Source organism: Eleutherodactylus coqui, chromosome 2 (genome assembly GCF_035609145.1).
Source record: "Eleutherodactylus coqui strain aEleCoq1 chromosome 2, aEleCoq1.hap1, whole genome shotgun sequence".
NCBI classification, from domain to species: Eukaryota; Metazoa; Chordata; class Amphibia; order Anura; family Eleutherodactylidae; genus Eleutherodactylus; species Eleutherodactylus coqui.
The window spans coordinates 136,618,077-136,631,578 of NC_089838.1; the positions used below are offsets into that span (position 1 = coordinate 136,618,077).

A 13,502-nucleotide genomic window follows, 5' to 3' on the forward strand; every position below is an offset into this window, starting at 1 on the left:
CGGAAAATAATTCTATTTGTCCTGCCTCTGTCCGTCCTAACGCCGGTGGACACGTGTCGGCTGCGTCTGCAACCTATAAAAATCATACGCACCCAGCTACGTTTTACTCCTGGCTTCGCCATTTGTTTTCCTTAATTGGGAAAAAAAATACCTGCTCTGCCACAGTTAATAACTCTGCTACCCTCACGTTCTGTGACACATTAGCAGGAAAACAGCACAGTTATTAAACTTAGATTATTCATTCACTAGAGGCAGTGGGGCCTTTCGTTTTCAAAAAAGGGAAAAAATTATATTTGGCCTGCAGTCTTGCGCCAATTTATTTCCTGCCTGTGAAATCAAATCACTGGTATTACAGCATGCTGAGGGGTAGGGGTAGGCCTAGAGGACGTGGACGCGGCCGAGGACGCGGAGGGCCAAGTCAGGGTGTGGGCACAGGCCAAGCTCCTGATCCAGGTGTGTCGCAGCCGACTGCTGCGCGATTAGGAGAGAGGCACGTTTCTGGTGTCCCCACATTCATCGCCCAATTAATGGGTCCACGCGGGAGACGGTTATTAGAAAATGAGCAGTGTGAGCAGGTCCTGTCCTGGATGGCAGAAAGTGCTTCGAGCAACCTATCGTCTACCCGCAGTTCTGCGCCGTCCACTGCTGCCAATCCGAATCCTCCGTCTGCTGCTCCTCCTTCCTCCCAGCCTCCTCACTCCACTACAATAACACCTGCTCAGGAGCGGGAACACTCCCAGGAACTGTTCTCGGTCCCCTGCTTAGATTGGGCAGCAGCGGTTCCTCTCCCACCAGAGGAGTTTATCGTCACTGATGCCCAACCATTCGAAAGTTCCCGGGGTCCGGGGGAAGAGGCTGGGGACTTCCGCCAACTGTCTCAACAACTTTCTGTGGGTGAGGAGGACGATGACGATCAGACACAGTTGTCTTGCAGTGAGGTAGTAGTAAGGGCAGTAAGTCCGAGGGAGCAGCGCACAGAGGATTCGGAGGAAGAGCAGCAGGACGATGAGGTGACTGACCCCACCTGGTGTGCAACGCTTACTCAGGAGGACAGGTCTTCAGAGGGGGAGTCAAGGGCATCAGCAGGGCAGGTTGCAAGAGGCAGTGCGGTGGCCAGGGGTAGAGGCAGGGCCAGACCGAATAATCCACCAACTGTTTCCCAAAGCGCCCCCTCGCGCCATGCCACCCTGCAGAGGCCGAGGTGCTCTAAGGTCTGGCAGTTTTTCACAGAGACGCCTGACGACCGACGAACAGTGGTGTGCAACCTTTGTCGCGCAAAGCTCAGCCGGGGAGCCAACACCAACAGCCTCACCACCACCACCATGCGCAGACATATGATGGCCAAGCACCCCGCAAGGTGGGACGAAGGCCGTTCAGCGCCTCCGGTTTGCACCCCTGCCTCTCCCCCTGTGCCCCAACCTGCCACTGAGATGCAACCCCCCTCTCAGGACACAGGCACTACCGTCTCCTGGCCTGCACCCACACCCTCACCTCCGCTGTCCTCGGCCCCATCCAGCAGTGTAGTTCAGCGCACCGTCCAGCCGTCGCTTGCGCAACTGTTGGAGCGCAAGCGCAAGTACGCCGCCACGCACCCGGACGCTCAAACGTTAACCGTCCGCATAGCAAAATTCATCAGCCTTGAGATGCTGCCGTATAGGGTTGTGGAAACTGAGTCCTTCAAAAGTATCATGGAGGCGGCGGCCCCGCGCTACTCAGTTCCCAGTCGCCACTACTTTTCCCGATGTGCCGTCCCAGCCCTGCACGACCACATCTCCCGCAACATTGTACGCGCCCTCACCAACGCGGTTACTGCCACGGTCCACTTAACTACGGACACGTGGACAAGCACAGGCGGGCAGGGCCACTACATCTCCCTGACGGCACATTGGGTGAATTTAGTGGAGGCTGGGACAGAGTCAGAGCCTGGGACCGCTCACGTCCTACCCACCCCCAGAATTGCGGGCCCCAGCTCGGTGGTGGTATCTGCGGAGGTGTATGCTTCCTCCACTAAAGCACCCTCCTCCTCCTCCTCCTCCTCCTCTGTCTCGCAATCAAGATGTGTTAGCAGCAGCATGTCGCCAGCAGTCGGTGTCGCGCGGTGTGGCAGCACAGCGGTGGGCAAGCGTCAGCAGGCCGTGCTGAAACTACTCAGCTTAGGCGATAAGAGGCACACGGCCCACGAACTGCTGCAGGGTCTGACACAGCAGACCGACCGCTGGGTTGCGCCGCTGAGCCTCCAACCGGGCATGGTCGTGTGTGACAACGGCCGTAACCTGGTGGCGGCTCTGCAGCTCGGCAGCCTCACGCACGTGCCATGCCTGGCCCACGTCTTTAATTTGGTGGTTCAGCGCTTTCTGAAAAGCTACCCACGCTTGTCAGACCTGCTCGTAAAGGCGCGCCGGCTCTGCGCACATTTTCGCAAGTCCCACACGGACGCTGCCACCCTGCGCACCCTGCAACATCACTTTAAGCTGCCAGTGCACCGACTGCTGTGCGACGTGCCCACACGGTGGAACTCTACGCTCCACATGTTGGCCAGGCTCTATGAACAACGTAGAGCTATAGTCGAATACCAACTCCAACATGGGCGGCGCAGTGGGAGTCAGCCTCCTCAATTCCTTTCAGAAGAGTGGGCCTGGTTGGCAGACATCTGCCATGTCCTTGGTAATTTTGAGGAGTCTACCCAGGTGGTGAGCGGCGATGCTACAATCATTAGCGTCACCATTCCTCTGCTATGCATCTTGAGAAATTCCCTGCAAACCATAAAGGCAGCTGCTTTGCGCTCGGAAACGGGGGCGGGGGAAGACAGTATGCCGCTGGATAGTCAGGGCACCCTCCTGTCTATTTCTCAGCGCGTACAGGAGGAGGAGGAGGAGCATGAGGAGGAGGAGGAGGAGGGGGAAGAGACAGCTTGGGCCGCTGCTGACGGTACACCGGCTGATTGCCTGTCATCCTTTCAGCGTGTATGGCCTGAGGAGGAGGAGGAGGAGGAGGAGGAGGAGGAGGATCCTGAAAGTGATCTTCCTAGTGAAGACAGCCATGTGTTGCGTACAGGTACCCTGGCACACATGGCTGACTTCATGTTAGGATGCCTTTCTCGTGACCCTCGCGTTGCACGCATTCTGGCCACGACGGATTACTGGGTGTACACACTGCTCGATCCACGGTATAAGGAGAACCTGCCCACTCTGATTCCCGAAGAGGAAAGGGGTTCGAGAGTGTTGCTATACCACAGGACCCTTGTGGACAAGCTGATGGTAAAATTCCCAGCCGACAGCGCTAGTGGCAGAAGGCGCAGTACCGAGGGCAAGGTAGCAGGGGATGTGCGTAGATCGAGCAGCATGTACATCCCAGGCAGTGCAACAGTCTTTAAGGGCCTGGCCAGCTTTATGGCTCCCCACCAAGACTGTGTCACCGCTCCCCAGTCACGGCTGAGTCGGCGGGAGCACTGTAAAAGGATGGTGAGGGAGTACGTAGCGGATCGCACGACCATCCTTGGTGACGCCTCTGCCCCCTACAACTACTGGGTGTCGAAGCTGGACACGTGGCCTGAACTAGCGCTGTATGCCCTGGAGGTGCTTGCTTGTCCTGCGGCTAGCGTCTTGTCGGAGAGGGTGTTTAGTGCGGCTGGGGGAATCATCACAGATAAGCGTAGCCACTTGTCAACCGAGAGTGCCGACAGGCTAACACTCATCAAGATGAACAAAGGCTGGATTTCCCCAGACTTCTGTTCTCCACCAGCGGACAGCAGCGATACGTAAGCAATACGTAGGCTGCACCCGCGGATGGAAGCTACGTTCTCTCTCACCATCCAAAACGGGGACATTTCTGCTTCATCAATCTGTGTCTAATATTCCTCCTCCTCCTCCTGCTCCTCCTCCTGAAACCTCACGTAATCACGCTGAACGGGCAATTTTTCTTAGGGCCACAAGGCTCACTCAAATAATTTTTCTGAACAATTTTTATAAGTTTCAATGCGCTTAAAAGCATTGGAACTTTAACTTGAACCAATTTTTCGTTACACTGGGCTGCCTCCAGGCCTAGTTACCACTTAAGCCACATTAACCAAAGCGATTAATGGGTTTCACCTGCCCTCTTGGCTGGCCATGGCCAATTTTTGGGATGTACATTAGTACTGTTGATACAGCAATTTTTGTGGGCCCTCGTCTACAGTGTAATCAAATTAATTTTTAGCCCACCTGCATTACAGCTGACGTTACCTCAGCTGTGTTGGGCAATGCAATGGGATATTTTTGTGTACCGCTGGTGGGTTCCAGGGAGCCACCCATGCTGTAGGTGCACACGGAGTTTTTAACACATCTGTACACTTGTAAAGAACCCCAGTCTGACTGGGGCATGCAGTGTGGGCCGAAGCCCACCTGTATTACACACAACATTACTACCTCAGCTGTGTTGGGCAATGCAATGGGATATTTCTATGTACCGCCGGTGGCTTCCTGGCACCCACCCAGGCAGTGGGTCCACAGGGAGTTTAACCTACATGTGTCCACTTCTAAAGAACCCCAGTCTGACTGGGGCATGCAGTGTGGGCCGAAGCCCACCTGTATTACACACGACATTACTACCTCAGCTGTGTTGGGCAATGCAATGGGATATTTTTGTGTACCGCCGGTGGGTTCCAGGGAGCCACCCATGCTGTAAGTGCACACGGAGTTTTTAACACATCTGTACACTTGTAAAGAACCCCAGTCTGACTGGGGCATGCAGTGTGGGCCGAAGCCCACCTGTATTACACACAACATTACTACCTCAGCTGTGTTGGGCAATGCAATGGGATATTTCTATGTACCGCCGGTGGCTTCCTGGCACCCACCCAGGCAGTGGGTCCACAGGGAGTTTAACCTACATGTGTCCACTTCTAAAGAACCCCAGTCTGACTGGGGCATGCAGTGTGGGCCGAAGCCCACCTGCATTATGCACGACATTACTACCTCAGCTGTGTTGGGCAATGCAATGGGATATTTCTATGTACCGCCGGTGGCTTCCTGGCACCCACCCAGACAGTGGGTCCACAGGGAGTTTAACCTACATGTGTCCACTTCTAAAGAACCCCAGTCTGACTGGGGCATGCAGTGTGGGCCGAAGCCCACCTGCATTATGCACGACATTACTACCTCAGCTGTGTTGGGCAATGCAATGGGATATTTCTATGTACCGCCGGTGGCTTCCTGGCACCCACCCAGGCAGTGGGTCCACAGGGAGTTTAACCTACATGTGTCCACTTCTAAAGAACCCCAGTCTGACTGGGGCATGCAGTGTGGGCCGAAGCCCACCTGTATTACACACGACATTACTACCTCAGCTGTGTTGGGCAATGCAATGGGATATTTTTGTGTACCGCCGGTGGGTTCCAGGGAGCCACCCATGCTGTAGGTGCACACGGAGTTTTTAACACATCTGTACACTTGTAAAGAACCCCAGTCTGACTGGGGCATGCAGTGTGGGCCGAAGCCCACCTGCATTATGCACGACATTACTACCTCAGCTGTGTTGGGCAATGCAATGGGATATTTCTATGTACCGCCGGTGGCTTCCTGGCACCCACCCAGGCAGTGGGTCCACAGGGAGTTTCACCTACATGTGTCCACTTCTAAAGAACCCCAGTCTGACTGGGGCATGCAGTGTGGGCCGAAGCCCACCTGCATTATGCACGACATTACTACCTCAGCTGTGTTGGGCAATGCAATGGGATATTTCTATGTACCGCCGGTGGCTTCCTGGCACCCACCCATGCTGTCGGTCCACAGGGACTTCACAATAGGGAGTTGTACCTGCCTGTGTCTATGAATTAAAAAGCCCGGTCTAACTGGGGCATGCAGACACCTTGACAGAATGAATAGTGTGTGGCACATAGGTTCCCCATTGCTATGCCTACGTGTGCAGCTCCTTATGGCGGTGGCACAGGATTCTATTTCTCATTGCTTCTGTACAGCATTGTGGGCTATCGACCCGCCCCTTTTAAAGAGGGTCGCTGCCTAGCCGTGCCAACCCTCTGCAGTGTGTGCCTGCGGTTCCTCCTCATGGCAGACGCACTTCTAAATAGACATGAGGCTGGTGTGGCATGAGGGCAGCTGAAGGCTGCGCAGGGACAGTTTGGTGTGTGCTGTGGGGGGGAGGGGGGGCGGTTGGTCAGCATGTAACCCAGGAGAAGTGGCAGCGGAGTGTCATCCAGGCAGTGATTGTGCTTTGTTGTAGCTAGTGTGGTGCTTAGCAAAGGTATGCCATGCTAATGAGGGCTTTTCAGAAGTAAAAGTTGTTGGGAGGGGGGGGGGGCCCACTCTTGCCGGTATTGTGGCTTAATAGTGGGACCTGTGAACTTGAGATGCAGCCCAACATGTAGCCCCTCGCCTACCCTATCCGTTTCTGTGTCATTCCCATCACTTTGTTGAATTGCCCAGATTTTCACACATGAAAACCTCAGCGAGCATCGGCGAAATACAAAAATGCTCTGGTCGCCCATTGACTTCAATGGGGTTCGTTGTTCGAAACGAACCCTCGAGCATCGCGGGAAGTTCGTTCCGAATAACGAGCACCCGAACATTTTGGTGTTCGCTCATCTCTAATTATTAATTCAAAACTGCCAGGAGCCAACTTGGCAATCAAGCCTCACATCATAGGAATACTAAAGATGCAAAAATCATTGGACCTTTTTTGATGAAAACAGTTTTTATTAAAAAGACTAGCCATGTTCCCCAACCAATCACAGTGCAAATTTTACTTCCCCAGAGGAGTTTAAGGAATGAAAGCTGAACTCTCATTGGTTGACATGAGTATTTTTATGTCAGACAGTTTTGATAAATGAGATCTATATTAAATATGTGCTAAGGAGTCATGTGTTCCTGTTTGACTTTGAAGAGGTGAGAACATGTACAAAATATTCTTGAGGTTTTAAGCACAATTTTAAGTTGTGTACAGCAAGGCACTATAATTTAGAAGAACAGATTTTCTCTCACCAGCTACAACATAATATTTTAATTCTAGACTCACTTAAATCCATTATGTCTAACCTGTATGATGTCTTCGGTTTCAAGGGACCGTCACAGAATCTATTTTGATTAGGATCACATTTTCCTCCCAGGTTTTCCATTTCTCCGCCCAGTTTAATTTTGAAATTTTGAATATTGTAGTCCGGAGCTTCAGCACATCTGCTTGGAAAATAGTCTGTCTGATAAATTTTAATGGAACTGTTCTGCTTATAATCGGTATATGTTGGCAGGGGATGCATTGACTCAGGTTTCAGGTTGTCATTGCCTAAGACAGGTGGAACAATTGTGAAAGAAAGCAATTAAAACATATTACTAGCCAATATAATTACAAAGTTTATCATTATGCAGCAACACCATACTTTTAACGATTTTTTAAAATTAATTGTTTTAACATTTTTACATTATTCCAGTTTACTGAATCTACATTCATCCTGAATGGATGCGTCTGTAAGGAAGGAGTGGTTTATCTGTGCAACTTGAATATCCCATTCTTTGATGTTATATGTTTATCCCTTTAAGGGCAGCAGGGGGAATTTGGGAAGACTACAGTCTTGGGCGTCTTCGCACTTTAGGTATCCGAATGTGGCAGAATGTTGTAGCAAGTTGAGTGGTAATCATCAGCTTGCAAGCTGGCCAGAGTTCAGTCCTACGGACATCCTATGAATACAGAAAATACTGAGTGGCCTATCTTAGCTCAGTTCCCTGAAGAATTTGTGACCGTGAGTCTTCTGTGAAGACTACTTATTCCTCAAGACATTTTTTGCTACTGCCAGATCATCGTTCTTGTTGAGAGACTCAACTAATATCACTGAACCGGTTCTTGTTGCGGGTGTCCGGGCCTGTTGTTTCCGCTTAATCTTAAAGTTGTTTGGAGCTTCGCATCATTTCTGGAGAAACAGTCTTCACTCTGTACCCCAGAAGCTCTAGGTACACCGTCACGCCTTGGAGACATTTTAAAGTGTTCCAACATTGTCCAAAACCAAGTGTAGAGTGGCCAGAGCCTGGGCATAAAGCTCTCCTTGCCCCTTTGCCCCAGTTTGCTGATAAGGCCACTATGACCCCAGTGATGATGTATTTATATGATGCAGACTGATTGGACTTCATCAAACATGATGGCACAACAGCCTGAAGTCCCAGACCAGTCCTCTCTGGTGGATGGGGTACTGCACCAACCTTTTGTTCCACAGTCCACACCTTTGCATCCAATATCTATGGATCATGTAGACCGGGATAGGATAAATCTTTGTACTTTGTAAGGAATCAAATAAGATGAACAAGGTGTTCCTTGCAAAGTATGAACTTGGTGCACTTATACAGACTACGATAGAGTACAATCTATGCTTTTATACTGTCTACTGTAATATTAACTGCTAGATTGATTAGAGATTATATTAAAGGGATCTGTCACCAGGACAAGATATTCCTTCTTTTCCACAAGCATAAAACAATTTATTGGAACTAAAAGTATCAAGCATATAACTGTTTCTTGTCATTAATGGGAAACATAATTTTATTAACAAAGGACTAAGGACAGCAGGCACTTAATACATAACTATGATTGGTTTGTTCAGCTGTCCCTGATCAGGGATTTCCATCAAGATGTGCTGGATTGAAAGTCATACATTGTTATCTCATAGTGATAGATCAGGCCTTCCCATGAATAGTTTTGTGAAGACGGATTAGAAAAACATTTGGATTTGATATAGCTTACCATCTGCTTCTGACACAATCACAGTGAAGTATTTGACAGCTCCATTGGTGTCACTGAACCAGCTGCAATTAAAACTAAAGTGGATTGATGACTTGCTAATGAAAGTATCTTTTATATTCACTCTGATATGAAGAGGTGGTTGTGGAGGGCCTAGAAAACACAATGTTTTATTTAATAGTTAATTAAAAAAGTTAACTGGGATGCATATGTAGAAAGTTCACCATATACTTATTACAATCATATGCTGCGCAGCGTTCTGGAGGTCTTTGGTCAGATGCTACTCTTATGATACCACGTATAGCTATTTCAGACTAGTACAAAATATAGCAAAGAGCCATGAAGGAATGATATAAAAAGAAAATAAGTGCATTTCCCTTATTTTACATGCTATAATATGGTTAAGAAGTAGAGATGAGCGAGCATACTCGCTAAGGGCAATTGCTCAAGCGAGCATTGCCCTTAGCGAGTACCTGCCCGCTCGAGAGACAAGGTTCGGGTGCCGGCGCGGGGGAGCGGTGAGTAGCGACAGTCAGCAGGGGGGAGCGGGGGGGGGGGGGAGAGAGGAAGAGAAAGAGCTCCTCTCCATTCCTCCCCGCTCTCCCCCGCAGCTCCTTGCATGCCGCCGGCACCCGAACCTTGTCTCTCGAGCGGGCAGGTACTCGCTAAGGGCAATGCTCGCTCGAGCAACTGCCCTTAGCGAGTATGCTCGCTCATCACTATTAAGAAGCCGTTTTTTATACAAAAAAATGTATTTAAGAATTATGGAGGCCACTGTGCTCCTGAGAACTTTCAGGGCAGCAGAATTTTTGTAACTTTCTTCAGATCTGTGCCTCCACAAAATCCTGTCTCTGAGCTCTACAGGCAGCTCTTGACTCCTCATAGCATCGTTTTGGCTTTGATATGTATTGTAAGCCTTCAGACCTTATATAGACAGAGGTGTGTCTTTTAACCTTTTAGCGCTCCCTGAAATACACTTACGTCATGGAGATTTGTATGGAGGTGGATCGGGGGTCGAACCCACTCCATACAATGTGGGTGCAGCTGTTCCTTACAGCTGACACCCACCTACAATAGCTTCGGCCAGCACTCCTACTGATGAGATTGTTGAGTGTTCTTCTGTTGCCATGACAGTGAGGGGCCTTCTGAAAGCCAGTGCCATGGCTTGATAGATTGCCTGTCAGATCACAGTATGATGTAATACTATGGTATTACGTTATACTGCAGGAGCGATCAAAGCTTCGCAAGTTCATGTTCCCTATGGAAACTAAAAAAAATGTCAAAAAGTTTGTTTAAAGAGTTTTGCAAAGTACTTAGAAACATAAAAGCTTCTAAAAGTTTTTAAAAATCCCTTTTGTCATATTTATATTTTTAAAAAATCTACATGAAAAACCCAAAATATATCACTGCATTGATAAAAAGTCTGATCTGACAAAGTGATTGCATTATTAATCCCATATGGTGAGCAGTGTCAGAAAAAAAACACAATATCAGAATTGCACTATTTTGGTCTCCCTGACTCCAAGAAAAAATGTAAGAAAAAGCGATCACATTTTTTTTATTTTTCAATCATATATTTTTTGTAAGTAGTACAGAAAAAAAACTATATATATTTGGTGTCATAGTAATCCTACTGACCCATAGAATAAAGTTATCATGTCATTTTTGCTGCAGTGTGTACAGCGTAGAAACAAGAACGCACCAAAAATGGTGGAATTGCGATTTTTTTTTTTCATTTCACTTCACTTAGACTTTTTAAAACATCTTTCAGTACATTATATGGTACATTACATGGTACCATTGAAAAATGCAACTTGTCCCTCAAAAAAACAAGCCCTCAGACAGGTATGTTGATAGATAAATAAAGGTTACGATTTTTTTTATAAACTGGGGTGGAAAAAAACAACAAAAAACAACAAAAAAAGGTCTGTGTCTTTAGGGGGTTAAAATTATGTCCAATCAACTGAATTTATCACAGGTGGCCTGCAAATAAAATGTAGAAACATCTCAAATATGATCCAGAGAGATGGGAGGCTTCAGAACAAAATTTCAAGTGTCTGAATACTTATGTCAATGCAAAATATTAGTTTTTCATTAAAAAAAAATTCCAAAGATTCTTATCTTTCTGCTTTCACTTTGTCATTATGGGGTATTGAGTGCAAAGCGATGCGGGAAAAAAAGTAATAAAAAAAAAACTGGACGAGGCCACAACATAACATAATGTAAGAAAGAGAAAGGTTCTGAAGACTCTCCAAATGCACTGTATAGACATGTCAGACGGAAGGTAGTCTACATATAACATTACTGTTAATACTATGTTCTGAGGTTATTTTTGTGGCATGTAAATGAATATTAAGCTGTTGGGAAATCCATTGTATCATTTCCTGTTTCTTGTGCTATTCTTATCAGTACTTACTATCTATCATGGTTATGGTGCTCTCTTCCACCACCTGGCTTATCATATCAGCAGAATGCACTTTGATGGATACAACATATCTCTTATGTGGTTCAAGGTGCATGATTGTAAGTGCTGATTTCTGTTTCCCAATTCTTTTGGAGTACTCCACAACATCAGAGCCGTTCTTTCTATATTCAATGGTATACCCATCAAAGTCAGAATCTGAAGGTGTCCACAAGCAAGAGATGGCAGTAGAATTCTGAGGCCGACAATGAAGATGTTGTATCTTATCGGGTTCTGTAAAGAAAAAAATGAGAGAATCTTGATTGATGTCTTTCTTATTATCTAAATATCTTTCACATTTTCTCATTCATCTCATGTACTTTATATAGACAAATAAAGAAGTACTGACATAAAATGAAGCAGTCTCAATTTTGCACTGTAGATCCTAATATGTTACCCCTCAAAATTGAAAGAATACAAAACGGGAATTGCCAAAAACACAGTCCAAGAAATATCTCAATCCAATGAAACATCTTACTTGTTCTCACTGTTCCTGTAATAGACAAGCTCAGAGTCTTCTTTACATTGCCACTGACGCTCTTTACACTGAATTTATAGAGACGCCCAGGTCGGAGACCAGTGATAATTCTTCCATTAGACTTGCCGATGCTGTAAGGATTAAACACCACCAGTGGATCTGTAGGTGTCCACTGCAGCTCAAAATCATCATAGTCTGTCCAGTCTGGAGGTCCAAGCCAAGTTATAGACACAGAGGTATTCTTCACATCAGTAAATGACACTGAATTTGGTGGCTGTGGAGCTATAAAAGCCAACAACATACTGTAGTATTAGAAGCAGTTCCTTGCAATACTGAGAACTTGATTTTAAGTCTAATGACTATGATTTTAACCACAGTTGTGTAATACAAGGGATTTGCAATTTTGGTTGTGTCATTTTCACTTGTAGGACTGTAATACAAGTGATAGTGTTTGCGTGTCATTGACCTGATTCTATTGTCCCCTATGGTACTATAGCTGTTCCCAGTTGCATGAACGTTGGGTGTACACTAAGTTGTGTCGCAATGTTTTCTTATGGATATGACTATCATACAAACGTTAAGTGAGCCCTAAGCCAATATCTGTCCCTGACCTAAACAAAGAACAAACATTACTGATAAGAAGAGCATGTAATAATACCTGTTCTGGCCTCTACTGTCACTTTATTGCTCAGGTCACCACTATGTGTGACTATCACCAGCTTGTACAGACGTCCAGGAACCAACTTTGGGAAATGATGTTCTTTAAGGTTATTGGCTTTTAGCCGTTCTTTCTGTGTCCCATTGGGGTTGTAGAGTGTCAGCTCATACACATTCACATCTCCCAGTGCTGGGGTCCATGTAAACCACAAACTATCAGATGTATTTCTGTTTGATGCTTGCAGGTTGGTCACTGGGGCTGGAACTGTTAATGAAAATACAAATGGCAATAGTTAAAATTCGCATTTAACAGAACTGTTCATGTTTTGCTCCCATTCCACAAAGGCAGTGATGGACGATTAGGCTTGTATCGTTCTGAAGGCCTTGCTAAAAAAGTGTTTCATAGAATTCGCTAAAGCATTGTTTTTATTATTAGTATATAAGCAGCTTGTAGTAGATAATAATGGAAAGAAGCACAAAGCTCAATTTAGATACCAGCATGAAACTAAGAGGTTCGTAAAGTTGACTTCTCATAGTACAACATTTCTTTGTGTTCATGCCAAATAAGTTACAAATTCCCATTGACTTGTTGCTAGAAGATGCACAACTTTCTCATTGCATCCTCTTGCCTAGTGTAATTTGCATAGATTATTTGGGTTATGCTGCCAGCAATGAATGTATTCAACCATAAAAATGAGTCTTTAAGTCAATTGACAGAACCTTCAATCTAGTAGACAAGACGTGAAATACTGATCTTATATGTGATGTATTTCCTGCAATAGGTTTCCTATAATTACTATAATACAAGGCCCAGTAATATGCTGTTTCATCAGCACTATGATATATTTCATCATTACCTGTTCTCCCATGGATCGAGGACTCATTTGTCAGCAATCCGCTGTGAGTTACGATAACTATTTTGTAAAGGCGACCTGGCAGCAATCCCTGAAATGTGCTCTGGGTGAGACTTTGTACACCTTGTTTCCGGTCATGCAGAGTGTTGTCTGGATTGTATAGGAAGATGTGATAGGATTCCAACTCTCCCTCTGCACTTGTCCATGTGAATGACAGGCTGTCTGTGCTGTTTCCTGTGATTTTTAGACCAGTCACTGCTGCTGGGACTAAAATGGAAAAATGTAAAAAAACGTTAAATAGTAATTTTTTTGTCACTTTTAGTTTAGCAGTATATGG

The 13,502-nt window shown here is 46.5% G+C and overlaps 1 protein-coding gene across 2 annotated transcripts in view; it reads right to left on the bottom strand.

Moving 5' to 3' along the window:
- The window catches only part of PTPRB (protein tyrosine phosphatase receptor type B), a 159,569-nt gene that overhangs the window by 44,390 nt on the left and 101,677 nt on the right, over nt 1–13,502 (bottom strand). For both annotated transcript variants that reach the window (XM_066591635.1, XM_066591636.1), the window contains 6 exons: nt 13,169–13,432; nt 12,313–12,576; nt 11,655–11,936; nt 11,132–11,410; nt 8,719–8,868; nt 7,029–7,272 (listed from right to left, as the gene is read on the bottom strand). In XM_066591635.1, the coding sequence (XP_066447732.1) occupies nt 7,029–7,272; nt 8,719–8,868; nt 11,132–11,410; nt 11,655–11,936; nt 12,313–12,576; nt 13,169–13,432 (1,483 nt within the window). The remainder of the gene's footprint in view (nt 1–7,028; nt 7,273–8,718; nt 8,869–11,131; nt 11,411–11,654; nt 11,937–12,312; nt 12,577–13,168; nt 13,433–13,502) is intronic.